The sequence below is a fragment of the Tribolium madens genome, unplaced genomic scaffold, assembly GCF_015345945.1.
Source record: "Tribolium madens isolate multiple individuals breed KSU strain unplaced genomic scaffold, Tmad_KSU_1.1 Scaffold_7;HRSCAF=85;Tcas5.2_LG10, whole genome shotgun sequence".
In the NCBI taxonomy this organism is placed as follows: domain Eukaryota; kingdom Metazoa; phylum Arthropoda; class Insecta; order Coleoptera; family Tenebrionidae; genus Tribolium; species Tribolium madens.
The window spans coordinates 7,362,524-7,388,455 of NW_025401050.1; the positions used below are offsets into that span (position 1 = coordinate 7,362,524).

At 37.6% G+C, this 25,932-nt stretch overlaps 9 protein-coding genes across 11 annotated transcripts; 5 read left to right on the forward strand and 4 right to left on the reverse strand.

The window, feature by feature from the left end:
- Window positions 1-93: 93 nt before the first annotated feature.
- On the reverse strand, window positions 94-3,951 carry LOC123009948 (asparagine--tRNA ligase, cytoplasmic). Its single transcript, XM_044406543.1, has 6 exons — window positions 3,806-3,951; window positions 1,383-2,136; window positions 1,097-1,198; window positions 673-1,051; window positions 411-622; window positions 94-354 (listed from the first exon to the last, which is right to left on the reverse strand). The coding sequence occupies exons 1-6, from the start codon at window positions 3,825-3,827 to the stop codon at window positions 171-173; spliced, it is 1,653 nt and encodes a 550-aa protein (XP_044262478.1). The 5' UTR covers window positions 3,828-3,951; the 3' UTR covers window positions 94-170.
- Window positions 3,894-6,566, forward strand: LOC123009947 (YEATS domain-containing protein 2). Its single transcript, XM_044406542.1, has 7 exons — window positions 3,894-4,123; window positions 4,183-4,304; window positions 4,351-4,996; window positions 5,045-5,762; window positions 5,811-6,075; window positions 6,121-6,358; window positions 6,405-6,566. The coding sequence occupies exons 2-7, from the start codon at window positions 4,223-4,225 to the stop codon at window positions 6,523-6,525; spliced, it is 2,070 nt and encodes a 689-aa protein (XP_044262477.1). The 5' UTR covers window positions 3,894-4,123; window positions 4,183-4,222; the 3' UTR covers window positions 6,526-6,566.
- Window positions 6,567-7,039: 473 nt separating this feature from the next.
- On the forward strand, window positions 7,040-10,494 carry LOC123009601. Its single transcript, XM_044406023.1, has 5 exons — window positions 7,040-7,559; window positions 7,613-8,009; window positions 8,058-8,296; window positions 8,347-9,207; window positions 9,259-10,494. The coding sequence occupies exons 2-5, from the start codon at window positions 7,627-7,629 to the stop codon at window positions 10,410-10,412; spliced, it is 2,637 nt and encodes an 878-aa protein (XP_044261958.1). The 5' UTR covers window positions 7,040-7,559; window positions 7,613-7,626; the 3' UTR covers window positions 10,413-10,494.
- A 989-nt stretch (window positions 10,495-11,483) lies between these two features.
- Window positions 11,484-16,097, forward strand: LOC123010249 (nuclear factor NF-kappa-B p110 subunit). 3 transcript variants are annotated; one of them, XM_044406974.1, is made up of 12 exons: window positions 11,658-11,795; window positions 11,855-12,141; window positions 12,192-12,358; window positions 12,417-12,558; window positions 13,684-13,822; window positions 13,882-13,986; window positions 14,034-14,565; window positions 14,617-14,784; window positions 14,833-15,149; window positions 15,200-15,477; window positions 15,532-15,831; window positions 15,881-16,097. In XM_044406974.1, the coding sequence occupies exons 1-12, from the start codon at window positions 11,753-11,755 to the stop codon at window positions 15,983-15,985; spliced, it is 2,583 nt and encodes an 860-aa protein (XP_044262909.1). In that variant the 5' UTR covers window positions 11,658-11,752; the 3' UTR covers window positions 15,986-16,097. The 3 variants fall into 3 exon arrangements, with proteins under 3 accessions (XP_044262908.1, XP_044262909.1, XP_044262907.1); XM_044406973.1 differs by lacking the exon at window positions 11,658-11,795 and adding an exon at window positions 11,484-11,645 and having other exon boundaries at window positions 14,034-14,784; XM_044406972.1 differs by having other exon boundaries at window positions 14,034-14,784.
- Window positions 16,098-16,122: 25 nt separating this feature from the next.
- Window positions 16,123-18,511, forward strand: LOC123010251 (retinal dehydrogenase 2). Its single transcript, XM_044406976.1, has 10 exons — window positions 16,123-16,273; window positions 16,322-16,426; window positions 16,482-16,583; window positions 16,632-17,102; window positions 17,150-17,252; window positions 17,581-17,765; window positions 17,812-17,976; window positions 18,027-18,184; window positions 18,239-18,313; window positions 18,359-18,511. The coding sequence occupies exons 1-10, from the start codon at window positions 16,238-16,240 to the stop codon at window positions 18,426-18,428; spliced, it is 1,470 nt and encodes a 489-aa protein (XP_044262911.1). The 5' UTR covers window positions 16,123-16,237; the 3' UTR covers window positions 18,429-18,511.
- On the reverse strand, window positions 18,466-18,985 carry LOC123010254 (NADH dehydrogenase [ubiquinone] 1 beta subcomplex subunit 2, mitochondrial-like). The gene is made up of 3 exons (XM_044406979.1): window positions 18,811-18,985; window positions 18,639-18,762; window positions 18,466-18,594 (listed from the first exon to the last, which is right to left on the reverse strand). The coding sequence occupies exons 1-3, from the start codon at window positions 18,906-18,908 to the stop codon at window positions 18,526-18,528; spliced, it is 291 nt and encodes a 96-aa protein (XP_044262914.1). The 5' UTR covers window positions 18,909-18,985; the 3' UTR covers window positions 18,466-18,525.
- A 79-nt stretch (window positions 18,986-19,064) lies between these two features.
- On the reverse strand, window positions 19,065-20,985 carry LOC123010250 (zinc finger protein 726-like). Its single transcript, XM_044406975.1, has 3 exons — window positions 20,778-20,985; window positions 20,528-20,720; window positions 19,065-20,474 (listed from the first exon to the last, which is right to left on the reverse strand). Exons 2-3 carry the CDS (start codon window positions 20,708-20,710, stop codon window positions 19,116-19,118), a joined length of 1,542 nt encoding a protein of 513 aa, XP_044262910.1. The 5' UTR covers window positions 20,711-20,720; window positions 20,778-20,985; the 3' UTR covers window positions 19,065-19,115.
- A 32-nt stretch (window positions 20,986-21,017) lies between these two features.
- Window positions 21,018-23,223, forward strand: LOC123010252 (GA-binding protein subunit beta-1). The gene is made up of 7 exons (XM_044406977.1): window positions 21,018-21,155; window positions 21,358-21,453; window positions 21,505-21,645; window positions 21,741-21,938; window positions 21,986-22,283; window positions 22,331-22,758; window positions 22,812-23,223. The coding sequence occupies exons 2-7, from the start codon at window positions 21,361-21,363 to the stop codon at window positions 22,974-22,976; spliced, it is 1,323 nt and encodes a 440-aa protein (XP_044262912.1). The 5' UTR covers window positions 21,018-21,155; window positions 21,358-21,360; the 3' UTR covers window positions 22,977-23,223.
- Window positions 23,224-23,232: 9 nt separating this feature from the next.
- LOC123010253 (ubiquitin-conjugating enzyme E2-17 kDa) lies at window positions 23,233-25,873 on the reverse strand. Its single transcript, XM_044406978.1, has 3 exons — window positions 25,518-25,873; window positions 25,150-25,435; window positions 23,233-23,744 (listed from the first exon to the last, which is right to left on the reverse strand). Exons 1-3 carry the CDS (start codon window positions 25,559-25,561, stop codon window positions 23,619-23,621), a joined length of 456 nt encoding a protein of 151 aa, XP_044262913.1. The 5' UTR covers window positions 25,562-25,873; the 3' UTR covers window positions 23,233-23,618.
- Window positions 25,874-25,932: the final 59 nt, after the last annotated feature.

Below are 25,932 nucleotides of genomic sequence, written 5' to 3' on the forward strand. Positions count from 1 at the left end.
CTTCAAAGTGTAAATAGTTCAATATTTATTTTTTGGTGTGTTGTCCATGTGACTGAATAACTCAAATCAGCTGATCTTCAAAAATAACACAAATTTTTGTTATTATTTGTCTTTATTTGAATTGAATAAAGCTTAAATTAACAATTTTAATGCATATTGAATGTAAATATTTAGGGTTTGCAATGATGCAAGTATCGGGGGTACAGACAAACTTCTCTAATGTGGTATCTGTTCAACAACCAACAGACAAATCGCTCCAATCCAAGGCCGTAGCCCCCATGGGGACACGTCCCGTATTTTCTTTGATCCGTGTACCAGAAATACGGTGTTGGGTCTATGCCTTCCCGTTTGTACCTACACAAAAAAGAAAAAAATTGAAATAGAAAGTAAAAAAGTGAATTTGTAGTTACCCTTCCATAAGTTCCTTCAAATCGTATATCCTCATCGACCCCCCAACAATTTCGCCAACATTCGGCAACAAAACATCCACACTTTCGGTCAAACGCGAGTCTTCCGGGCATTTCGACATATAAAACGACTTAATGTTTGCAGGAAAACGGCACAACATAATCGGTTTGTTGATCTTATCAGTCATTTTTCGTTCCGGCATTTCCGGAATATCCTAAACAACCGCTTAAGAAAACGATAAATTTTGTGAAATAAGGGACAAACCTCTCCAAATTCGTAAAAACTGCCATCCTCTTTCGTGATATTATTCTTCTTGAGGTAGTCAATGGCATCGGAATAGTTCATTCGAAGGAATGGTCGCGTCGGTACTTGGAAATTAGGGTTGAGTTCGTGGACAATGTCACCATACGGCGACTTCAAAACCCGATCAACAACATCACAAATGAGATCCTCGAGACGGTCCAACAAATCATTGAATGAAATAAAGGGGCATTCGGCCTCCACATGTGTGTATTCGGCCAAATGCCGCCTAGTCCGACTCTGCTCAGCTCTAAAACTCTCGGCAATGCAAAAAACGTCCCCCATTGACGGCAAACACGTTTCCAAGTACAGTTGCGAGCTCTGTGTCAAGTAGGCCTCCTCCCTAATTAATTGAAATTAATTGTGGCTCAATTCCGTAATTACTTACCCAAAATAATCCATTTTGAACAGTGTCGACCCCCCTTCGCACTGAGTTTGGACGATAGATGGCGGAGTCACTTCACAGTAACCGCGATCCAAGTAGTGATCCCTACAAAAATCAATATACAGGCTGTAACTATGTTTAACGTTATTTGTGGCTTTTATTGACAAAAATTTTGTACTTTTACTAAATAATTATGAAATAAACATATATAACATTAAATTGACATAAAAAAATCAAATGTCAAATTTTTTGACAAAGAATTTTTTTTTGTGGTGGTTTTGGGCCTTACCTGAAGGCCTGAAGCAGGACAGATCTCATTCTCAGGATTTTCGACGTGTTTTCGCCTCTTATCATAATGTGGCGATTTTCAGCCTGGACGTCTGGTAAAGCTTGCTCGTTTAGTATCGAGTCGGCGCCGCCAGGTGGCGCTAACCCAATCAATTCCCAGTAGTCCACAGCCAACTCGTGTCCCCCAGGCGCTGTTTTACCTTCTGGTACTTTCCTCAGAGTCCCATAGAGCAAAATCGACGACTCAGTGGATAACACAAGTGCGTTATAACTCTGACAAAGTTTATCACTTAAGACGCTTTGCAGGAACCCAGTACCATCCCTCAACGTGATAAACATCAGGTTTTTTCCCTGTCGTCTCAACCTGTGCACCCACCCATAAATCTTCACTCTTTGATCTCTGAATTCTTTGCCTTTAACGATTTTGATTGGTTTTGCCGCCGGAAGGGATTTATCTTCAGTGATTGCAATTTTTTTCGCTTCTTCTAGATTCTTCTCGCGTTTTGCGGCGTCTTCTTCTTCACGATTCGCCGCAACGGATTGCTTGTGCGACTCACGAACCCAAATTTTTTGGATTTTCTTCAGTTGGGATTTTGAGGCAGGTTCGAATTTGATGCCTTCCTTACCGTCGACGTAAATTACAGGAAATGGTTCCGCTCCAGCATGGCGCATGGCTTGGAGGATGGTTTTGAAGGGCTTGTCTTCAGTGCCGAGACCAGAATCGTCGTTTCCGGTTTTCTCGGATGTGTAAATTGCTGATTTATTGAAAAGAAAAAAAAAAACAAATATTTGACTCCACCTTTACAAAATTTATAATTTTGGGTCCTCTTAATTAGCTAATTAGCGATTTTACTTTAATTTTAATTTTCATTCGAATCTAGCTTAAGAAATATTCAGATTTATAAAAATAATATACAGGATGCGCCAGAACTCGCGCCCCAGAGAAAAATGGAACATGGAAAAAATGTTAAAAAAATTTTATCTATAAAAATTTCGAAGTTATGAGGGTTTAAAATTTGCACTTTGACTCTATTTATTTCTGTTGGAAAAATAATTTTCCAAGTTTTTTTGCTATAGACTATTAAATGAGAAAACAAAGAAGCTGTATCCTAAATTGTTAAATTGTAACTCTGTTCAATGTTATTTGTGGCTTTTATTGGCAACATTTTTGTCTCTTTACATATACAAGATAATCAGTATCATTAAATGGATATAAAAAATGTCAAATGTCAAAAAATAAATTTCAAAATTTTTTGACAGAATTTTTTAAACATTTTTTTCATATTTGTATCTTGAAAAATTTCTCTGGGGCGCGAGTTCTGGCGCACCTGTATACATAAATGTGAGGAAGTAAAATAAAATAAAAAATTAAATTTTATAAAAAAAGAAAAAACCGGTAAAACAGTTGTGTCAAAGCAGTCTTTTATCTAAATACAGTTTTTCTACTTCATTAGTTAGCCTTGTGTCAGGCTGTAGTGATTCATTTATCTTTACTGCACTTTTTTTCATAACAAATATTTATTCAAATCGTATGTGATATAAATAAAATTCTTCACAAAACAAAAGATTGTAAATTTTCCCTCTAAAATTATGGTCAAAGTTGGCATTGGGAATCTTGTTGTCAATTTTGAACGCTTTTCCTATATGGTGAGTTTAATTTAATAGCAAAATCAAATTAAAAATATATGATTTTTGTTTTTTCCCTGTACAAAATAGTGGAGTCTCTTGACATTAAATTTGTCAGTATGACACAAATGGCTGTTAAAACGTGACAATACTGTAGCAAATATCCTTTTTTATTCCTTTTTTCCTACCAATTATCTAAAATTTCTAACTTTAGGCACAAATATTGTATAAATATGTACTGCACAAATAGAAAAAATAATATTTGTACTTATTTTTTTTAAGTATTGAATATTCCACAAATCTAAATTAAATACATATTATATTATTGCATAAAAATTGTTATAAAAATAAAACTTAAATAAGTAATAACTCTGAGAGTAAAGACATTTTTTTAAACTAAATAAATAATGGTTATGACAATGTGGCAACCTAGCAAAGTGTACATTTTTGGACACCTTCCCCTACTAACAAAATTGCTCATACCGGCTGAAAATTTACATTTTATCTCTGTTTACAGCATTTAAGCGTTAAGTAAGCAAAACTATGATAAATGTTGCAGAAGTGCACTAATAAAACACGACGCAGTATTGTAAGTAAACTAAATTAAAAAAAAGTAAACAATATGAAAAAATTGGGAAAAAAGTAAAAACCTATTAAGCATTAGCAAAACAGTGAAATGCGAACAAAACTGGACGAGGTTCGAGGTACCACAGTGTGGCTCCAAATTTCGAAGAAAAACTCAAAAGCCGGTGTTCCACTCTGTCCTTAGGGGGCAATATTCTCTGTAAAAATACTCACGATTTCCACTATCTCCAGACATTTCGAGTTCACAAAAATCTCAAATTAACTGTCCCCCGATTTCAACTAATTCACGTTTAATTCTGATGCAATTGCACGTCACTTTGGTTTTTGACACAGGAAACCGACCTAACCTCAAAGACAGCGTCATCTCATTGGTCGATTTTGACAGCCGGCAAGTGTGGGGTCAGGGTCGGTGTAAGGAGGAGACCAAAATAAAACCCAAAAATCTGATAACTAGAAAACAGTAAAGGAAAATGAAACTCGAGATTTGAGTGTTAAAGCTGTGACTTTTGAGGGTTTGTTGGGGTAAAATGGGTGAGTTTTTACATGGTTTTGGGGGAAACATTTGAAGCCTGGCCTGGTGACTATTTTAGCAAGACATTTGAGGTGATTAATAGTGGAAGGTTGAGTAAAATGGAACATTTGAGGGATTTCGGAAAAGTAGATCCTGATTATGAGAGTTATAAGTCTGCTCTGGAGTTAAATGAAGAAGAAGGTAAAAATTATTTGATGTTTTGGTTAGGTAAACTAGTTGTTTGTAGATAAGAAAGAAAATTTAATTAAGATAAGGAAGATTATTGAAGAAGCATACAATAAGGAAATTCTCGAGAGGCAAGAACAGATTGAACAAATTGAATTACAAATATGCAAAGTCCGCAAAATTTTACATTTATTACGCTATGCCTTAATTATGTCCTACTACAAGAAAAAGGAATTGGAATACAACGGCAACGAGGACGAAGCCTCCACTTCCGACCCCCTTCTCACCCCTGATAAGCAAAGTCGCATTCACCCTGCCCTCAAAAAACTCCTCGGCAAAAATATCAACAACCTTGATCACTTGAACCTCAAAGACAAACGAAAAAGTACTTCCAGAAGCCCCCGTATCCCCGAACCTCCAACCCCCCCAGAAAGCAAAAAAATCAAACTCGACCCCGATATCCCTCAAACACCCCCCAAAACCCAAACTCCGGAATCAACCACCCGAAACCGGAAAAAAACGACACATCGCCTAGTCATCGGCAACATCTCAAAATGGATGCCATCATCGGAAGACGATCTTTTGACCCACAAATGGATGGTGTACGTCCGGGGCCCTAAAGACAACCCTGACGTGTCCCATTTTGTCGATAAAGTCGTTTTCTACTTACACCCGTCGTACAAACCACACGATGTGGTTGAAGTTAGGTAAGCAACCCTGTTATTGGCCAGCTGATAGTCACGTTATTTTTTCAGCGAATCGCCGTTTCATTTGGCGCGTCGTGGGTGGGGCGAGTTTCCAGTTCGAGTACAAATCTTTTTTAAAGTGATTTTAAATAAGCCGATCGATGTTGTACACAATATTAAGTTGGATAAGACTTTCAGTGGGAGGCAGACGTTAGGGAATGAGACGATTGTTGATGTTTTTCTTTATGATAGTGATGAAGCTAAACCGGAACTTGAACATGATTATTGTTCCGGTGTTGAGAAGAAAATTGAAGAAATTAATTTTGATCATTGTTATTGTTTGCCAGCCTCGAGTGAGGGCTTGCCTAAGGTGAAGAAAGAGAAGATTGAACAAGACGAAGACAATAAACTAATCTACGGGTTGGAGTCGTACTGTGGGGAAAATCACGAGAAAATAACACCAAATCAATTAGTTTTAAATCGGAAGGATATCAGGTTCAATAATACGAAAATTCTAGTTTTCGGGAAAAAACTAGAAGGTTGCGTTTTGACCAAACTTAACCAAAATAATTCGAGAAACACAAAAAATGAGACGAATAATTTTAAATTAGTTTTGCCTTCGCATCGTTTTAAAAATATAGGGGAGGCTTTACCTTATCTCTTCAAAAGGTTGCCCCTTTTTAGTGATTTAGCAAATAATACTAACTACAAACGTATTTACCCTTTTACTGCCTCTAGTTTGAAAGAATTCGTGAGCTGGAATGTGGGCAAAAGACGAAGTTCGGAGGTTTGCCCCATTTTCGTAACTTCAAGTTTATCCCAATTTAAATTTCAGTGGAGTCGTGCAAGACTTATTAAAAAAATTCTAACTTCGGAAAAACTTTACGGTTTTGAAAATTGGAATACTAAGGCCATTTTGATGTATGGAAGGTCACACGACTACACACCATTTATTTCTTTTGGTCTTTTTAATCGAGAGTCGGAGGAGAAAAAATTGCTTCTGTCGTCCTACTCCTCTGATCCAAGCATTGGTCATTTTCGTAATCATACGAAAACAATTGAACAACCGGAAATCACAGTTAACATTGAGTCAGACTCGGGTATTTATAATTGTGTCAAAATTTTTTTTTAACCGAAGTTTTTAGAGTCGCCGAAGAAAAATCATTCTGTGATTGACATCACCGACCCTCATTTAAAACTCGAGTGTTCTTTCATCCGCCAAACGGCCCTGGATTGTGGAATTATCCTCAAACCGGAGGAAATCGTAGAAGGAGTGAAGTTTAACGGTGCTGAAATGATGATTCTCGAAGCTGTGAAATGTCTCGCCGAGAATCTGATCCGGCGAGGGAAGAATCATAGAGTTTGTACGAGAATTATTTCGAGGTTCGTTTTGTATCCTGAGGGTATTGTTTACTAACCCTGCTTGTAGTAATTCTAGTACAAGTGTAATAAGTCGGGAGGACGTCGAGATGGCCATTAATGAGCGGCCGGAGATGTTCTCGTTGAAACAATTCAAGAACGAGAGGAGAAATTTTGAGTATTTCTCATAAAATGTCCGTGATTTGTGATTAAATACACTATTTTTCCAACCGATTTGTTTTTTACTCGGGAGGCTTGAAACACAACCCTTAATACATATGAGTCGTCTTACTTTTGAATTGCGCTGTACACGGAAAAGTTTGTTTATTTTTTAAGATTTTTATGACTAAATTGCAATATAACGACTTGGAACATTGTAATGTCTTTTATAACAAAAAAAATGCATTTATATAGTAGTTGATTACAAAGAAGTGGGATGATTATTGATTACTTATTGATTTTTCTTTTATGCAACCAACAATACTTCCATAATCAAAATTCAATATTATACAAATACGAAAATCATCTGCAGCATTATTGAGATAACGATAAAACCTACGATGAAAGTACTAGTGATATAACTCTACGTATAAAATTAGTATTCCTATCTCATATAAATTTAAAAAAAAACGACTCAACGAGTCGTCCCTGACTTTTGGTCATTAGGTTATGGTTTTGACAGTTTAGATTTGAAAAGTACAAAAATCACATTTGTGAATGCAAAAACCCGTCTTGTATTGTCGAGAAATAATCACAAGATCGCCAAAAATCACTTTTTTGTAATATTAAGACACCTAATTCATAATTAACGTGCATTTTTAACGTAAACCTAGTTTATCCCCCACGTCAAATTTTCCGTCTCAGTCACACATGATAAATTGCATTAAAAAGCATCGGTCTATCTCCGTTGGCTGAGGACGCCTAATTCTAGTCCGATCTAAAAATAGACATCAAGTGTCAACAAGCACAAACGGTTTTTTAAAGGGAAAATGTGGAAGAAAGTGTAAAACGGCGATTCTTATCTAATTTTGTAGTGAAAAGTTGTAAAATTTGTTGAAAAAGACGTCAAATGCCGTGCATTTCGTACTAGAAACTAGAAAACTATAAAAATTAAGTTAAACCTGGAATCGTGCTATTGTATAGGAGTTAATTATTTATCAGAGAGAAGGCATTTAGCTCACCTACGTGTAATCATCTTGTCATTTTTGTCTCAATTTCGTGTTTGGTAAGTTTATATTTGAATTTAAAATTTGAGGTTATGTTATGTAAAAATTTTAGTTTTTCGTCCAGCAATGACAGAACGCTACTCGTTTGCTGTTGATACTAGCGTCTGGAGCCAAGACAACATTGACAACGTGCACTCGACCCTCACAGACACCATAAATGAGAGCTATGCAACGGCCGTTGAAGACTCCCCAAGTCGCTATTTATCAGTCTTGGACTCAAGCGGCGAAATGTCGCTTGAGAACCTCAACATCACCTTGTCGAACCCTAAACTGGAAGTGGAAGAACCGGTGGAAAATTTCATCCCTGAAGAAGTTCTAGAACAGCCACAAGAAGAGTCAAATGAGCAACAAGTTGTAATCTTTACAATTGAGGGCTCCGACGAGTTGTTTGGGATACAAGTAGCGCAGGACGAGGATGGGAATTTACAAAAATATCAATTCCAGTTCCGGTAACTTGACAAAACAAAATAACGTACCCTTACCGGCGTTTGTCTTAGGAAAAATGAAGAGGGGCAACTCGAGGCGATCCCCGAGTCGATTCAACTGCTGCCAATGGACGAAATCGAAGAGCAGGAGGTTGTGGAACAAGTGGAGGAAAATGTCCATTTGTTCCTCCAAGAGGAGAATTCCGCTGATCACATTTTACCAGACAACACACTGGTACAAGAGCAAGAAGAAGAGTCCTTGTTGTACGAGCCTAATGAGGTCGAGGAGGAAACGGTGGATATTAAGCCTGGTAAAATTCCAAACTCCACCGTCTTAAAACCTCATTTTTGTGTTTTTCAGCCATCTTGTCACTACACAATGTCAAACAAGAATTGCAAGAGAGCCAGTCGGAGTACGCCATACCGGAACCAGTCAGTGAAGAACCTCCTGAGCATCATCTCGACTATGAGGAGAGTCCTGAGCAAACTCAGGACAATTTAGAAGAATACAATGAAGAAGAACCTTTCGAACATGAAGAAAATTCCTCTGAGTCGGCGGTTTTGCCCGAAGCTAAGGTTTTCGAGCACGTAGAAGTGCAACCTGACATGGAGATAACCCAACACGAACCACCGGAAGAAATCGAAGATTTTAACAATGAAAACGTTAATGATTCTGACGAAAACGATTACCAGATCGTAGAAGGCATGCACATAACCGGTGACGTTGAAACAAACGAAATAAACCCAGTGGATAAACAAAACACTTTCAATAGTACAAATATCTTGAAACATGTTGTGAAATCAAATAAGGACGCACATAAATTAAAAAAAGACAATAAGTTGTATTTTTACGTGGTTCAACATCCGGAAAAGGAAAATGTCGATTCTTTGTCGTTGGAAATGTCAAATTTATGCCGGCCCAAGGTCAATCCCAGGTCAATATTAAAAAGTTCCCATGCAATGTTTCAAAGTAAGAACGAAATGGAAAATGTTGAGCAACAAGACGAGAGATTAAATAAGAGATTTGCGAGGTGTAAAGAGGCTATGCAAGCCCGAATTTTCAATAATTTTATTAACAAAACGACGATTCCGCAAGCCCCAATCAGACAAAGCCGCCTGCCCAGGAAACAGAAAATCAAGCCTTTGGAGAGGATGGACGAGGAGATAGTCGTGCAGGAGGTTATGGTCTCATCGACTGGATTCGTAGACACGACCTCTGGAGGTAATCCCACTTGGTTGTTTTTACAGTTGTAGAAAAAACATTGTATTTCAGGTGTCAATAAGGAGAACCTTGAGGTGACCGAATACGTGGAACTGACCGACTCTGATGACGACTACGACCCGAAAAAAGTCAACCGGAAGAAGAAGAAACACAGGAGGAGGAAAATCGAGATAACCATAAGCGATGAAAGCGATGTTTCGAACGACAGTGTCATTGAACTGAACGAAACCGACGACGAAGAACCGAAAAGTCCCGACGTTCCCAAGCGCCGTCGGGGTCGTCCCCCTAAAAACAAACCTACCGAAACGGCCTCTAGTGATTCCCCGGCGAAAAAATCGCGAGTTGAAGCGATTGACAATCAGACTAAACCCGAAATCCCTTGTCCGAAATGCGAAAAAACGTTCCCTAGTCAAAATAGCCTCAAAACACATCTCCAACACCATAATCTTCAAAGTTCGATCAAAAACGCGTTACCTGAGTCGAAGTACAAATGCGACGATTGCGCAATTTCTTTCAAAAACAGTGTCTTGCTGAAAAACCATAAGTGTTTGAAAAAGTTCACTTGTCCTGTTTGTAAAAAGAAATTTCCTGATACGTCGAGTTTGACCGGACATAAACGAATCCACGCGAAAGAACAACTCGTGAAAACTACAGCCGTTGCGCAGGTGTCCCCTAAGAAAATGAAAGCTGTGCTGCCAACTCAAAAAAGTCCCCCGAATAAATGTAAAACTTGCGGAAAGGTATGCTCGTCGGAGCAAAACTTGAACGTTCATGTAAAAACGCACAAGGAGTATATTTGTGGCAGTTGTTCAGCGTCGTTCATTTCAAAATTTATGTTGGAGAAACATGTGAGGGAAAATTGTGTAAAGTTCAAGATGCCTCAAATCACGAGAAGATCCATGAGGATCAAGAGTGCCTCGGGTGTGGAGAAACAACAATCACCGAAAAGCCCCAAAAGAGCCTCCTTGAAGACTGGGGGGAAATTGTCTTCACTGAAAGTGAAGTGTGACAATTGTAATGACCAATTTGCGACTTATAAAGCACTTATTCGGCATAAAGTGGTCAAACATAATTTGGAGACGCCAGATAAGGCGACTCTGAAAAAGGTGGAGGTGAGGAATAAGTTCGATGGGGGAGTACCAGCGGCGAAGAATTTGCAGAATGTTTGGAGTAATTTCAAGTGCGAATTGGACTTTTGTGAATAATAATGTAATGTAGATTTGTAAATAGGCTTATTATGTATATTAGGCATGTATTTTGTAATTGTAATAAATTTTTCAACCGTAAATGCGTAAATGGTATCTTTCACCATCAAGAATAACAAAAAACATTATTTTGGCTTACTTTCAGTATTAAAATACTAGTTTTGCAGATTTGTCAACAAGATATTACAGTTGGAGACAAAATACTTTGGTCGTCAATGTCACTTGAGTGACATTAATTAAATTGTAAAGCATGCTTTAGGACTGTTAACCTTATTTTTAGCTACTGTCAATCATAGTTGCCAAGTTGTACATATTTTTGATAGCTGTCATTAGTTGGAAATTGACATTCATTTTAACGTTAAAGCTTGAATTACTTTAAAGTGTCAGAAAAGTGACGACCAAAGTATTTTGTCTCCAACTGCACCACCTAGGATTTGAACTTTTAGGAAAATTACGTTTTTCATGTTGTTTGTAACTAGACTTTTCAGAAGTAATTTTGTATGCCTAGGGTTGGTTACCCCTTGTTGTTGACGATTGACGTTTTCTGTCAACCTGCTGTCAAGTAGCAATACAAGCTGACAGGTGACTTAATCTAAATTTTGACACTGGTTACGACATTTTTTGTTTGTGACCTAAAACCAAATTTATGGCAACCTATTCACGAATATCCCTAAATCCAAGGGAGTAATTTCTTGTTGATACGACAATAGAGTCGTGAGCTTGAATAATGCAAAATAACATGTAAAAAATTTCAAATTTAGCGCGACTAAATTGGAATATACGTTGGCAACAGTCTCGCCAATGCCACTAAATAAAAATCCCTATTTCATTATTTGCTTTAAATCGTGCTAAAATTTCAAATAAAAGCCTTCCGGTGCGTAAATTCGGTTATACATTAATTCACATGCCAATGTCTTGTATTTTCCGACAAGAATTTCCTTATCGTTATCTCGCCGTATCACCAAATCGCTCATTAAACGTTATCCAACTTGACGAAAACAAGTCAGTCAGTCGACTTCAAGGTTCATATTGAAAAACCGAGAATTATTTATCTAAAAAGTAATAACAAATCACAGAAAACAGCAGTTTCCGCGGCCCGCGCATGCGCACACCGACCCTCGTAATCGAAAAGGGGATTTTTTGACGCTCGTCCTTCCCCGTACACCCCCGCCGTCGCCATTGTCTGGGAATGGGGAATAACCTATTTCTGTGGTAATGACGCAAAAGTGTAAGGTAAGCATAAACTTGTTTTATTATTGCCCGAAACGGGCTCCACTTTGCACAGAATCCGCTCATACATTGCCAAATTTTCAAAACAAGTGCCAAAAGTGTAGGTTAGGATGCTAACTGAAAGTCCCAGCATGTACGAGCCTGTGCAGATTGGTAAGCCTGATTTTCCGAGTTTTAGTTGTTTGGCCGGTGGGTGATTTTCGGTGTTGCAGATATGAGCAATTATCCGAGTATTTTGACCCCACCGTCGAGTAGTGAGGATTCGCCACAGGCGCTTTTTTATAATTCTCCCCCGGCATGTTTACCAATGTTGCCGCAGACGTCGCAAGCGTTTGATTTCGATGGGGTCACGCAGCCGCCGCCCCCTTTCTTGCGGATTCTTGAACAACCTATTGATAGGTTTAGGTTTAGGTATAAGTCGGAAATGACAGGTACGCATGGGAGTTTGTGTGGACAGAATTCAGACAGGAGTAGGAAGCAAACATACCCTACAATTGAAGTAATTTAAATTATTTTTTTTAATTAAAAAGTAATTACAATTAATTGTAGCTGTGTAATTTTAACAAAAGAGCAGTAGTTAGGTGCTCTATTTACCAATACAACACTAGAGAAAATCAAAAACCGCATCCTCACAGACTAATTAAGAAACAAGGGAAAGGGGAAGTTGATGACCCACATGATGCTTACGTTTCACCTGAAGAGGGTTATATTTACACGTAAGAGTTACCAGTTGTAATGGTTAAATTAAATTAATTAACTTAAAATAATTCCTAGGTTTCATAGTATGGGTATTATCCACACAGCTAAGAAAAATCTAGTGCCAGAATTAGTGAAGAAAAAGACACAACTGAAAAAAGAAGAAGTCGCAAGACTTGAAGGAAAAGTGCGTGAGTTGACTCAAAAGGAGGAAATTGAGGTAAGCACGTTATCATTTTTATCTGCTGATAACTTTGGGTTTGATTATTGTGAAGTATGTCTGGGTAAAGAGGAGTTATGCAATCAACAATACACTAGCGTATGCTAGGTAGTCTAATCTAATCTAGTCTAAATTTTATCAATTCGCAAATTTTTATATTAAATTCAATTGAATGTCGGTAGACTAGCTTACTTATCTTTCTAGTTTATAAACACAATCAAGTGGATACATTGTTGCAAATGATAAACGTCGGAAACGCTGATATTGTGATGTTGCAAAGTGAGACACTGTGAGAATTGCAAGCACATTCTTTTGTATTTTTTGAGTGTTTAGGACGTGTTTTTTTGTAAGTATTAAAAGTTGTTTGAGACAAATTGATAAAAATGGGGTAAACGCACATAAAAATATTTTATTTGGTAACATTTATTATCAGCCTTTCATGAAATTTCATGAAATTCAGACCTATCTCTCAATAATTATGTGGCTTATCACATTTTTACAACAAGCCCATTATTTGCATTTAATGCAGCCATTGTGTTATATTAAACTTTAAATTGGGCGCCAAAAGTGTGTCCGCCAATGTGAACGCACCTGGGTGAAAATGCACCAATCACGTGCGACCACATTTATGATAAGAAAAATGGCAGTATGATGCAATTTGAAAATTTTTATTTAACTTATTTTTTAGTGAATATAACTAAATTTTGTGTAGTTTGAAGCTTTTGCGAGTGAGTTTCATTATCATTTATAACTATTTAGTCCGTATTAAGTAACGGTGAGTTATTTGCTGATAAAAGATAAGAGAAATGCAACCACGATTGTGATGACTGTTTCAAATCGCAAAAATGATAAACTAAACTTTGATTGCTTTATCACACTATAGACAATAACCGACAATAACTTTAAATTTGCAAATTAAAAAATATATTAGTTTAAGGTGATTTTCGCCGTGGTTGAACCATGTGTCTTTGGTGTGAGTTAAGACACTCTCAAATCAGCGAATGCGACCGTAAGTTTCTTTACCCAACCCTTCACAATAAACATATGTGGATATCTTCACTTAAAACCCATTTATAGAGTCACTCGAAGCTATCTGTCATGTGTTTAGTCCATTTTTCCTTTCAGATTAAAGGATTGGCTGAGGCTGAAAGCAAATTCGTTAATCTGAATGTTGTTGTCTTGCGATTTGATGCTTTTTACGAAAACAATGGGATACTACATCCTATTTGCCCGCCGGTTTATTCACACACGATCAATAACTTGAGTAAGTATCGAAATAAATGTGAGACATTTCGACTTTTTCATTTAAATAATTTTCTCTAGAAAGCGCCCTGACTGGCGAACTGAAGATCGTCCGGATGGACCACTGCACAAGCCCCGCAAAAGGGGGCCGGGAAGTATTTATTTTGGTCGAGAGAGTGACTAAGAGTGAGTCAAACCTCTTCATTTTCAAATTTATTAATTATTGGGTTTAGAGAACATCAAGATCCGGTTTTATGAGTTGGATGACGACGATAACATGCTGTGGGAAGAGTATGGTCGTTTCAGCGACCTGGATGTCCACCACCAGTACGCCATTGTTTTCAAGACACCCCCATACAAGGATCTTAACATAAAATCCCCAGTTAAAGTTTTTATTGAGCTCGAACGGCCGTCCGATCGCGCCCGAAGTGAGCCGAAAGAGTTCACATACACGCCTAGTTCGAATGTCTATAAACCGGGCTCGAAAAGGGCAAGAACGAGTTATGACACCAGTTATGACTCGTCTTTACCTAGTGACGAACTACCACTACCGATCAGTAATCTTTGTATTGAAAACTCCCCGAATTTGCTCGATGATGTGCAGCTTGAAGTCACCAGTGATGACTTACAACAAGCTATGGCCAATATTAATTCCGAAGAGTTTCGTCGATTATTTAATGAGTATGGACAAGACTATTCTTTGGTGGTGGACGCGCCTTCGCGCGGTTTGAAAAAAATCGCCCCCAAGACTGGTAATAAGAACAGGTCAGGATTTTTATCCTCTATTTTTTCTATAATTAAAACTTTGTTTTTTAGACCAATTAAAACACCGAAATCCAACCACCAAAGAGCAGACAATAGCGAAGACATAGTAATGGCAAAACAAGCAGTGGTGGAGTTGCAAAACTTCATAAAAACACGACCAAGTGACGAAAAAGCCATCAATATGTTGCGTCACCACTTAATGACTGAGGAAAAGACCAAGTAATGATTTAACTGATTTGAATTCACTAATTCAGTTGAAAATTTCAGTGCTTTACACGTTTCAATTAAACAAAATGAGCAAGCTGATGTCATATTTTTACTAAAAATGGTCTACGTTTGGAAGCAGTACGATTTAACAAACATTTACAACGACCAGTGCGAGACTGCGCTCCATATCGCCACTTGCATGCATTTGGAAGAAATCGTTTCAAATTTAATTGTTTGTAAGGCCGATGTTTCGATTGGAGATTCCGATATGAACACGGCTTTACATCTCGCGGTCACCACTAACGCACCGACGACCATTTTTGAAAAATTATTATCGTGCGATAACGTCAAAAGTTTCATCGATAACGAAAATAATGGTAATTTTCAGTTTATGAGATTGTACGTCTTAGTGACTTTTGGTTTGTAGAAGGCAACACCGCTCTCAATTTAGCGATTGAGAATGCCAACATGCGAGCATTAAAATTACTATGTTTCCACGGCACTGACATTAATAAGCAACACAATAAGAACGGTTATACACCTCTCAGGTTTGCCATTGAGAAACAAAGTATTGATTTAGTTGATTATATTTTGCGACATGAGAAACTCAATCCGATGATTGAGGATTTCCAGGATATTAATCCGTTACAGGCGGCCATGAAAAAAGATAACTCGGCCCTAATCGACCTTATTACCGAGTTTATGGTATTTATCTCGACTATTTTTATTTTTCTTTTAATGTGAAGTTAAATTTTTTAGCGCAAAAACAACTATGTTGATGTCGAAATTAAAAACGAAGTCGAGGATTACTCAGATGAGGAAATAGAAGAGAAATACTCCGTGAAATTGGAACAACTTTCCGCTGAAGAATTGCGCGCGTTGTATGCAGACGTGAAAAATTTTACTCCCGAATGTTTGGAAGAAATTTCACGCATCTTGGATGAGTCACAAACGTGGCAAAATCTGGCCGATTTGCTTGATTTGGGACACTTAACACGTTCAGGGCTGTGTGACTTCAAAAACAGTCCAACAAAGTTGTTGCTGAAAGTCGCTATTGAGGTTTGTTGGGTTCAATCAAGTCACTTGGAAATTTACACTTCTATTACAGACAAATGGCGACACTGTGTTGCAAATTAGAGACTTTTTGGAGAACCTGGATGAAACGAGGGCGGTCGAAATAATTGACAATATGGTCAGGACGCAGTTTAGTTAGTTTCCATTTTTTAGTTTAGTTTCATCATGTTTGTATTAATTTTGTTCTTTTCATTGTTTTGTCAATTCTATCTTCAATAAAACATAATAAAGATATTTGTTTAATAAATCGAGTAGGTGTGGTTATTGACCCGTAGTGACACCTATCGGAGAAGTTAGAAATCAAGGTTAATTTTGGATTACCAGGTCAGAGGTCTAGCGATAAGAAATCTAATTCTTTAAGAAAACATACAAAAAATTACCACGTTTGAGAATGGCTTCTCTAACATCTTTAATTAAATACACGAAGGTAAAATTTAATTACAATTAAAATAGGCATAATTTGGCCGATTTTCAGTTGTTTATAAACAACGAATTTGTGGACTCTTTAAGTAAAAAAACTTTCCCAACTCTGAACCCTACAAATGGAGTAAAAATCATCGATATTTCCGAAGGGGACAAGGTATTAAAATTCGGATTTTTTTTTAATATGGAGAAGACTTTAGTATTAATTACAGGAAGACATTGATAGAGCCGTCCAAGCGGCCAAAATGGCATTTTCTAGAGCCTCCTCATGGCGCAAGATGGACGCCTCTGCCAGAGGCAAACTCATCAATAAGGTCTCTATAAAAGGCGCCAAATTCAAAATTTGAAACAAATGCTTTCAGCTCGCCGACTTGATCGAACGCGACATCAATTCACTGGCAAAACTGGAGACTCTTGATAACGGCAAGCCCTTATCAGACTCAGTGTTTGATATCCAGTGTAGCATCGACGTCTTGCGCTACTATGGGGGCTATTGCGATAAAATCCACGGTAACACAATCCCAGCAGACGGCGACTGTTTCTCCCTCACTAGGAAAGAACCGGTGGGTGTCGTGGGCCAGATCATCCCCTGGAATTACCCCATTATGATGCTGATTTGGAAATGGGGCCCTGCGCTGGCTGCCGGATGCACCATGGTGTTGAAACCGGCCGAGCAAACGCCAATCACGGCTCTAGCTCTGGCGGCTTTGGTCAAAGAGGCGGGGTTTCCCCCGGGAGTAGTGAATGTGGTCCCCGGGTACGGGCCCACAGCGGGGGCGGCGCTGGCTCTACACAAAGACGTTAACAAAGTTGCTTTCACTGGATCCACCATTGTAGGTCCGATCTGAAATTGCCCGGACTCTAGCCCCGTTTGTTACAGGTGGGCAAAAAAATCATGGAATATAGCGCGCAGTCGAATTTGAAACGTGTGAGTCTCGAATTGGGAGGCAAGAGCCCCCTTGTTGTATTCAATGACGCTGATTGTAAGTAAAAAACACTCCTGAAATAAATTATTGGCGTCCTGAAAATGTCAGGTTGGTATTTGAAAATTTTAGGGATTTTAAAATACCAACATTAACTAATATCTGGTAAAAACAAAATAATGTCAATTAAGAAAATAAACAATTGTTTCTAATAAACCCCATGTGGGGGGAACACAGAAGGGTACAAAGTTGATTTGAACGCATTAGTTCATTTATTAATTTAATTTTTTTGTACCAACCTCGAAAACGAAAATTTACCAAATTTTGAAAACCAAAGGCGCCAGTTGTTTTAATATTTAGTTCTTGTTTTTACAATTATTTTTTTAAGTGGATGAGGCTGTGGAAATCGCCCATAATGCGATTTTTGGTAATCACGGTCAGAATTGTTGCGCTGGTTCTCGTACTTTCGTCCAATCGGTCATTTACGAGGCTTTTGTACAAAAGGCGGTCCAAAAGGCCAAGCAGAGGAAAGTTGGGGATCCGTTTGACTCTACTGTGCAACAAGGGCCTCAAGTGAGTCAGGGTTAAATAAAAATGTTGTTTAATTATTGTGTTAAAGATTGACAAGCCGTCACTCGATAAAATCTTGCGACTGATTGAGTCGGGAAAGAAGGAAGGAGCGAAACTGGAAATCGGGGGTTCCCGGATTGGGTCTGAGGGGTACTTTATCGAACCGACTGTCTTTTCAAATGTTACTGATGCTATGAGTATTGCAAAAGAAGAGGTGAGGTTTGCATCACGTTTGGTTGATAGAAATAAAATAAAGTGTGTTAGATTTTTGGGCCTGTACAAAGTATTTTGAAATTTGACACCCTGGAGGAGGTTATTGAAAGGGCCAATGATACGTATTACGGTTTGGCGGCGGGTGTTATCACCAAAAATATTAATACGGCCCTGGTGTTTGCCCAAGCGGTCCAAGCCGGTTCTGTTTGGTAACAATTTGTTATTATTGTTGTTGTAAAATTTGGTTTGATTAATTTTCGTAGGGTGAACTGTTACGACTATATCCCGCCTCAAACGCCTTTCGGGGGGTACAAAATGTCCGGAATTGGGCGTGAAATGTAAAAAACTTATCTCATTTGACAAGAAGTAAAAGTTTTTTTTAGGGGGGCCGAGTCTCTGGATGCGTATGTGGAAACTAAAACCATTTCCATCAAACTGCCAACTAAAGTGTAACCCCTACACTATTTTTCGGAATATAAAAGAATCTCAATTCTGTTTTATTTCAATTTAATTAATTAATAAACAATCAACTACAAGACATTTATACAAATTATTCCTTTGGTGGAATTCCCAGTTCCTCATCCGACCATTTCCGAGGGTCAGGATAATCAAATTCGCCCTAAAACACCCTTAAAACTTCCACCCCTTAACTTGAAAACTTACCAAAATATGGCCAGGTTCCGTCCACAAATGCCACAAAACCCACCACCAAGCAACCCCTTGTATCCCTTCAGCTAAGTATACCATCATTTTTGGGGGTTCGGGCCCCCGACAACGGTAATTCCACCTAAATATTGTCTTGAGAAATTACATAACCACAAACGTCGATACTTACACATGAGAGGAGTTTCGCACCGATTGTAGGTTTTTAGGTGTGCTTTGTTGGAGGAGTTTAGTCGCCCTGAGAAGGGGGGCGCCCCTGGAGAGCAACATTTTGGAGAAAAATAATATTGTGTCAAAGGATTTGAGAGGTTAAGCTTAAACTGTCAAAAATTATTCAAGGTTATAACTGTAATGTTAGTTGCATAACTGTTCTTTTTTATTGAAATTCATAAAAAATTACCGAAAAATAAAGCAGACGTTATTTCCTTCGTAATTTGTATAATTGTTAAGTAAAATTAAAATTATCATTAACTAAAACTAAACCTTCGAGTGCACATTCATGTGCTTCTTCAAGTAGGACTTCTCCAGAAACCCTTTCCCACAAATGGGGCAAATATGACACCTATCCCCCTTATGTATCCTCTCATGTACTTGCAAATTGTATAAATTATTAAACGCCTTCGCACACACGCTGCACACGTAGGGCTTGACCCCCGAATGCACAAGCAAATGTTGCCTCAATTGGGGTTTCGCAATGAACCTTTTCTCGCATTGGTTGCACTGGTAGGGCTTCTCCCCCGTGTGCCGCATCATATGATTATAAATGTTCGACACGTAGTGGCCACAAACCGAGCACAGCGTTTTGGCCCCTTTCAACTTGTGGATATTTCTATTGTGGTTGTAAAGCCCACTCGAGTGCTTAAAAACCTTCTTACAGGTCTTGCACGGAAAGCGCGTGTTTACGGCTTGTTCGACGGGGACGCAAACATGGCTTTTCAATTCGTCTTTATCTTTGAACGTTCTGAGACAGTGGTGGCACTTGCAGACGCGGTATTTCACCGAATATGTGACATTTTCAGTGTGGATAATTTGGTGGCGGTTTAAATGTTCCGGATTTGAGAATCTTTTAAGACAGTAGCGACACTCGTGGGGCAACTCGTCGTTAGTGTGGGTCAAGATGTGACACTCGTAGTTTTTTTTGATGACAAACCCTTTACCGCATTGGTCACACTTGAAGGGGTACTCTTTCAAATGTTTCACCCTATGAGTGTTCAAATGGTTCAGTCTTTTGAAAACGCGTTCGCACTTATCGCATTTGAACTCGCTTTGTTTTCTATGGATGTCAATATGGACGCGAAATTCTTGCACTGGAAATTCCTCATTACAGTAGGGACACTTGTGGATCCTCTCAGGACGTTTAAAAATAGTCTCGCGGGGGCTATCAAGATGCCGCCTTGTCGAAAATTTTGTTGTAGGAGTCACTTTTTTGTCAGGCGGGATACTGAGGTATTTTTTCAACCCTTTGTGGGTATGTGCATGGTCGCGTAGCTCCAAAGCGGTGAAATCTTTAGTACAAATAGGGCAAGAATGTAATATTTTTGATGTTTCACAATTTTCGCTTTCACTTGAAACTACTTTTTTCTTCCGGCCACGTTTTTTCGAATTCGTGCGTCTTTTAGCAACATTTCGCGTTTCGTAATGAATTTCAGTCTCACTATCTGATCTATTGTCAATTTCAATATCACTTTCAGCGTCTTCTTTCTTCACGTAACTGGAAACAAAGTCTTCTAACAACTTGTAGGCCTCTTCATACTTGAGAATAAAGAGATAAGCGACTTTCAACTCGTTGAGACAGTCGTGGCAGATGATTAGAGGATCAAAACTCGCATTTACGTCCTAAAAGTAGCCCCAAATTTACAAAAACCTAAAGAAAAGCACAAAATAATCACCTGTGAAGTTACTCGTGATAAAATATCAGCAATACTGATAGGAGAAAGGTCTATGTCTTTGAATTCTATGATAGAATTGAGGGCCAAAATGAAACTTTTTTCTTCTAAGCAGAATTTACAAATTTTTTGGAAATTCTCTTCCGAAACAATGCCCCTTGTAAGCCTCATTGTCGTCATTTTCATTTCTAGTGCACTGTTATACACATTTTTGATTTATTTTGATCTTAAAGAAACACAACAAAATGCTAACCTCAAAATTTGACATTTGTTAGTTCATCTATGGTTACAGTACAGTCATTGCAAAAAACAGTGATCCATCCACAAATAATGCTAGTCTCAAATAAAATAGCACAATGTAATTAAAATCAACAAACTGGTTTTTAAAAAAATGCCGAAATTTGGATAACTATTTTTTTAGTCAGTAATAAATTGGCATTTTTTGTGTTATTCAAATACAGTCTTTGAATTTCGCGCCACAAGTCGTTTGCCAATCACTTTCGCCAAAGCCAGAGCGGATGGGAGTACCAAAAACCAACGAACGCCATGACATATTGTATTTTCGGTGTTATCATTATTTAGACGCAAATTCGCAAACTTGGCATTAAAACAAACCCCTAATCCCTAATCTGTAAGTAAATCAACCCGTAATTCGTACAAAAATTCAAAAATTTCGATCTTAATGGCCACCATGAAGTGATGACTTCCGCTTGACAACAGGAACAGGAAACCTTCGTCCAAGATGGAGGTTATTTTCCTGTGCGACCTATTTCAAAAATTTTCTCACAATTACCAATTTCTTCAAAAATCAGATAAAATGTTGCTTTTTGTAGATCATGTTAAAATTCCCGATCGGAGACGCCGATTCGAAGGAGAAAATTTTCGTGTCAAACAGTTTTGGGGCTGTGGATGGGGCCGATTTAATCCCAGTATGTCATGTAACAAAAATCAACCTCAAAATTAATTGAAACAATTTTTAGATACACTGTGGGGGCAGATTGATTACACCCACTGTTTCAGTCAATGAACTAGGAAAACAGTTACTGAAAGCGGCGGCTGAAGGCAATGCCGAGGAAACCAGAGCGCTATTAGACAGGGGGGCCCTCTTTACGGCCGATTGGGTAATATTTTACCATGGCAATTAAGCCTATTGTCATAGCAACTAAGCCTGTTGCCATAGGTTATTATTCAAATGTCAAATCATGTTACTTTTTAGTTAGGGACCAGTCCGCTTCACCTGGCGGCGCGCAATAACCACCTGGAAGTAGTGGAGATCCTCCTTGCGGCCGGGATTTCCCGCGATGCTCGTACCAAGGTCGACAAGACTTCGCTCCACATGGCTGCTGCTGAGGGTCACGTGAGCATTGTTGAAACCCTCCTCGAGTATGGCGCAGACCCCGACTGTCGTGATTTGGTACACAAAATCCATACTTTTATATATTTGTCGTAATTTTTGATTAGTTAGGGATGACACCGTTGCATTGGGCGGCCCAAAACGGCCACTTGGAATGCGTCAAAGCCCTACTGAAGCACTACGCCCAAACGAACGTTGTTAATAAGTTCGATTTGACGCCAGCAGGTGTCGCTACGCAAATAGACCGACATGACATAGTCGCCTTGATTAATAAGCAAAGCGGGGAGGTGGACGAGCCGACAAATGCGGCCCAACATTTGACCTTGGAGTTGATGGAGAATGGGGATGAGGGAGGTTTGGAGGGGTTGGCGCATGCGTCGGAGTCCAATTCACCGATTCCGCTAGGTACGAGGCGGAGCCGAGTGTGACACCATTGTTTAATGTTTTTCCAGAAACAATTTTAATGGAGGATAATGAAAGTTCGATTGATCCGGAAAAGCTACATTTGAATAAACATCCAGATGAGCAAAACCAAGACTTCTCCGAGTCGATGAAATTATTACAAGAGCACGGAATTACGATGCTCCCGAATGACGATAGTAATATTTTAACGACAGTTATGGAGACTGGACATTCAGTTGTGTTAACCGATGCTGGGAAACAAGTTTTGAACGCGTTTAAAGAGTCGGAACAGAAAGCAAATTCCATAAATAAAAAAATCATAACTGTCACACCGCAAGAGTTTTTGTCGATGACGTCAAGTTGTAGGAATAAGTCGAAAAATATACTTAAACAAATCAACGGACGGCTTGTACCAAAGAATGTGAAACGGATTGTGATGAAGAAGAATAAAGTGATCCCGGTTTCGACTGTAAATAATGTAAGTTATTTTTGTGACAAATCTGTGAAATATTATTTTAAATTATTTTTCAGATATATAAAATTTCGGGTCCTAATGGCGTAACGGACATGGAAACCGTGATGACGCAGTTAATCGAAGCTCGGAAAACGATCGAAGAATACAAAATAAAGCTACTAAAAAAAGAGCAAGAAGCCGAGCGATACAAACAGCAATTAATTAAAATTATTAATGGATGATAGCTAGTATCGCTGTTTTGCCATATTTTTAATTGATGGGTTATAAATAGCGCAAAATTGTCCGGTTTTTGCCGGAAATGTGCTGTTGGTGACTCGTTATCTGAAGCGTAATTAAACTTAATTACTATTTTTGTACATTAATATACGAGTCTTCTTGTATTTTGAGAGTGATAATTTGTGTAATTTATTTGTTTTGAATTTTTTGTAATGTTGTTGAACTAATGTTGATAAAAAATACTAAATGAGAGACTTGGCATTTCTTATAATAATTTATTTAAGTATATGCAATTATATAATAACACATTTAAATACCCTTGATGAGGTGAAATCGTACGAATAGGGGAAAACATAGAGATTAACACAAACTTATCAAATAAACGTGTAACTGAGAGTACTTAAAGAATACATAGATTTTTGTTTTTTAAAAATTTACTTACACTGTTATTGAATACATACTGATAAATCGTGACTGAAAAAAATTTTGAACCAGGAAAAATTGTACAACTTGATAGAATATTTAATGAGTTGCAGACAAATCAGTTTTTTAAATATTGTAGGACTGAAGCAACTTAAGAACGGTACGCGTGGCTGTAATTTAGAAGCACAGAAAGTAGCTCAAGTATATAATTTCCTGCCAAGGCGCTAGTCGATAAAGCTTTGCTCCACACACGCTTTTACTCGTTTCTCGTATTCTCTTCTGTTTTCTTTGTAGAGTTGTGCGGCCATAGAGTTCGCCGGAGAATTGGGGTTCGGGTCGCTCAGTAACGACTACGGAAAATTTCAAATTAATACACACAAAAAACTTTAATAATCTTGTAGAATAAGATTGTAAAATTCTAAATTAATTCTTTTTCCGTCCGATAAAAACATGTTTTTGGACTATTAATAAACCCTATTTACATCTTATCAGTGCTATTTTAAACTAATAATTTTTTACGTTGCTTGAAAATTGAAGCTCGCTTATTTTAATTTTGTTCTGAGTCAATTATTAAAAATCTTCCTCGATATTGGTTGTTACCAATTATTATTAGTCAGAATAAAATATCCAAGAGATTTAGTAGATCGTACATTAAATTTTGACAACAAAGTCATAAAATAAGAAATTGTTTTCATCATTTTGGAGGCTTATAAAATATGTGTCATTATTTTACTAAGTTAAAATTGGTGTAATACATATTCATTTTATATTTGATCTAGCAGGCCTGTAATATCAATTATGGTAGCTACGTACTAGATTCAAAAGCTAGTTTCGCCATTATTGTTATTTTTTTGAATGAAGCAACCCATTTAATAAACATGTTAAGAATTCTTAAATTGCTAATTATTTTATTAACTTGAATTTTTTTATTAAAACTGTTAAGAAACGAAAATCTAGATTTTTCCGTATTTATTAATTTTTGTTTAACTGATTTAATTTTTATTGAATTTTTGTGATTAAGACATTATGCAGATCATTTACGATTGAGACAAAATGATTATTAAAATTGTCTACTTGATGAATTAATTAACTATTTTTTTTTATTTATTTAGGTTTTTTACTTTTTTATACTTAAAGATCTAGCAACATCTGTCATTAAAATGTCATTTATGATAACAGCCTTCTTGATAAAGTGACTTCCCTAATTGTAGACATTTTATTTGATTTTTTATTGCTACTAAATAAATTCTTTTTATTTTTAAATTCATTTAGCTTATCCTTGATCTAGTAGGCCAACAAAACATATTTCTGTCAAATTTGACAGACCACAGCATACTAGATAAATAAACTAAAATGTTTTGTCTTTTTCGTCATGTTGTAGTCCAAATGCGAATCACTTCAATGAATAGTTATTTTTAACTCGATTTATTTTTGATATTCACGTCTTATGTAATTCTATTACGGCCATTACTGACTAAAATTTACAATCAACCTTGAATTTTCCACAAAGAAAAAGTTAAAACTTGCGATTATTTAATTAGAAAAATATAATAATTGGAAACGCAATTTTAAAATAATTTCCTTTGTTTGATGCATTTTGACCATCTTACAAATAATGTAAATAATTGTTTTTTTTACTGGTGTTGTAAGCCGGGTTGGATAATTGTTTTTTTTCCAAGAAATGAGCCAGACTCGGACAGGTTGAAAAAGCGAAAAATCGTGCAATTGAAGGTTAGCTGTCAATGACCTACTTACTTGAATTGAAGTTAAAATAGCTGAAACATCATACGTGGGGCTCCACCTGTTCTGTAAAATGTCTAAACAGATGCCCCCATCGGCATATACGTTGGGATGAAACATATGACTCACGAATCGGACCGTGGGCGGTTTATTGGGATATTCTTCTGTGAATTCGATAGTTAATTTAAAAGTGCCATCCTCGAAGGGCGTATCGTGGGGGCCGAAAATGACAGCGTTCCATATCATAATGTTATTGTCTGTGGGGGCGCCGCTCACTCCCGTCGGGGGGTCCTCCTGCAACCTGGAATCGCATCGAAATTGAGGAAATGTGGGTGGAAAACACCGTAATTGGGGGAAATTGGGCGAAATTGTTGATTACGAACCGTTTGAAGTCTCTCATGAGGCGTCGTCTAGCCGGAGTCGACATTTTTTCATAAAATAAATTAAATAAAAAACTAGCTAAGGGTGTGGTAAAGCGGCTAAATTATACAAATACGGAAATTTACAACTGTACAAACTAATTTATTTTACTTCTAAAACACTATGAAACTCGCACTCGCATGACAAACGAGAAAGGACGACTTATAAACAAAAATAGCACTAAGATTAGTGAAGATGATGAATAGGTTATTCCAACTAGGGATTTTCGACAAAAGTCACTAGAATTTTAACACCAAATTCTTTAAAAACGACCTCAGAAGCCAAAACCAAGACGAGTGAAGTTATTTAGGTTCAAAAAACGGTTTTGTGCCACTTTATACTTCACTCATGACACGATATTTATTAAACAAACAAATT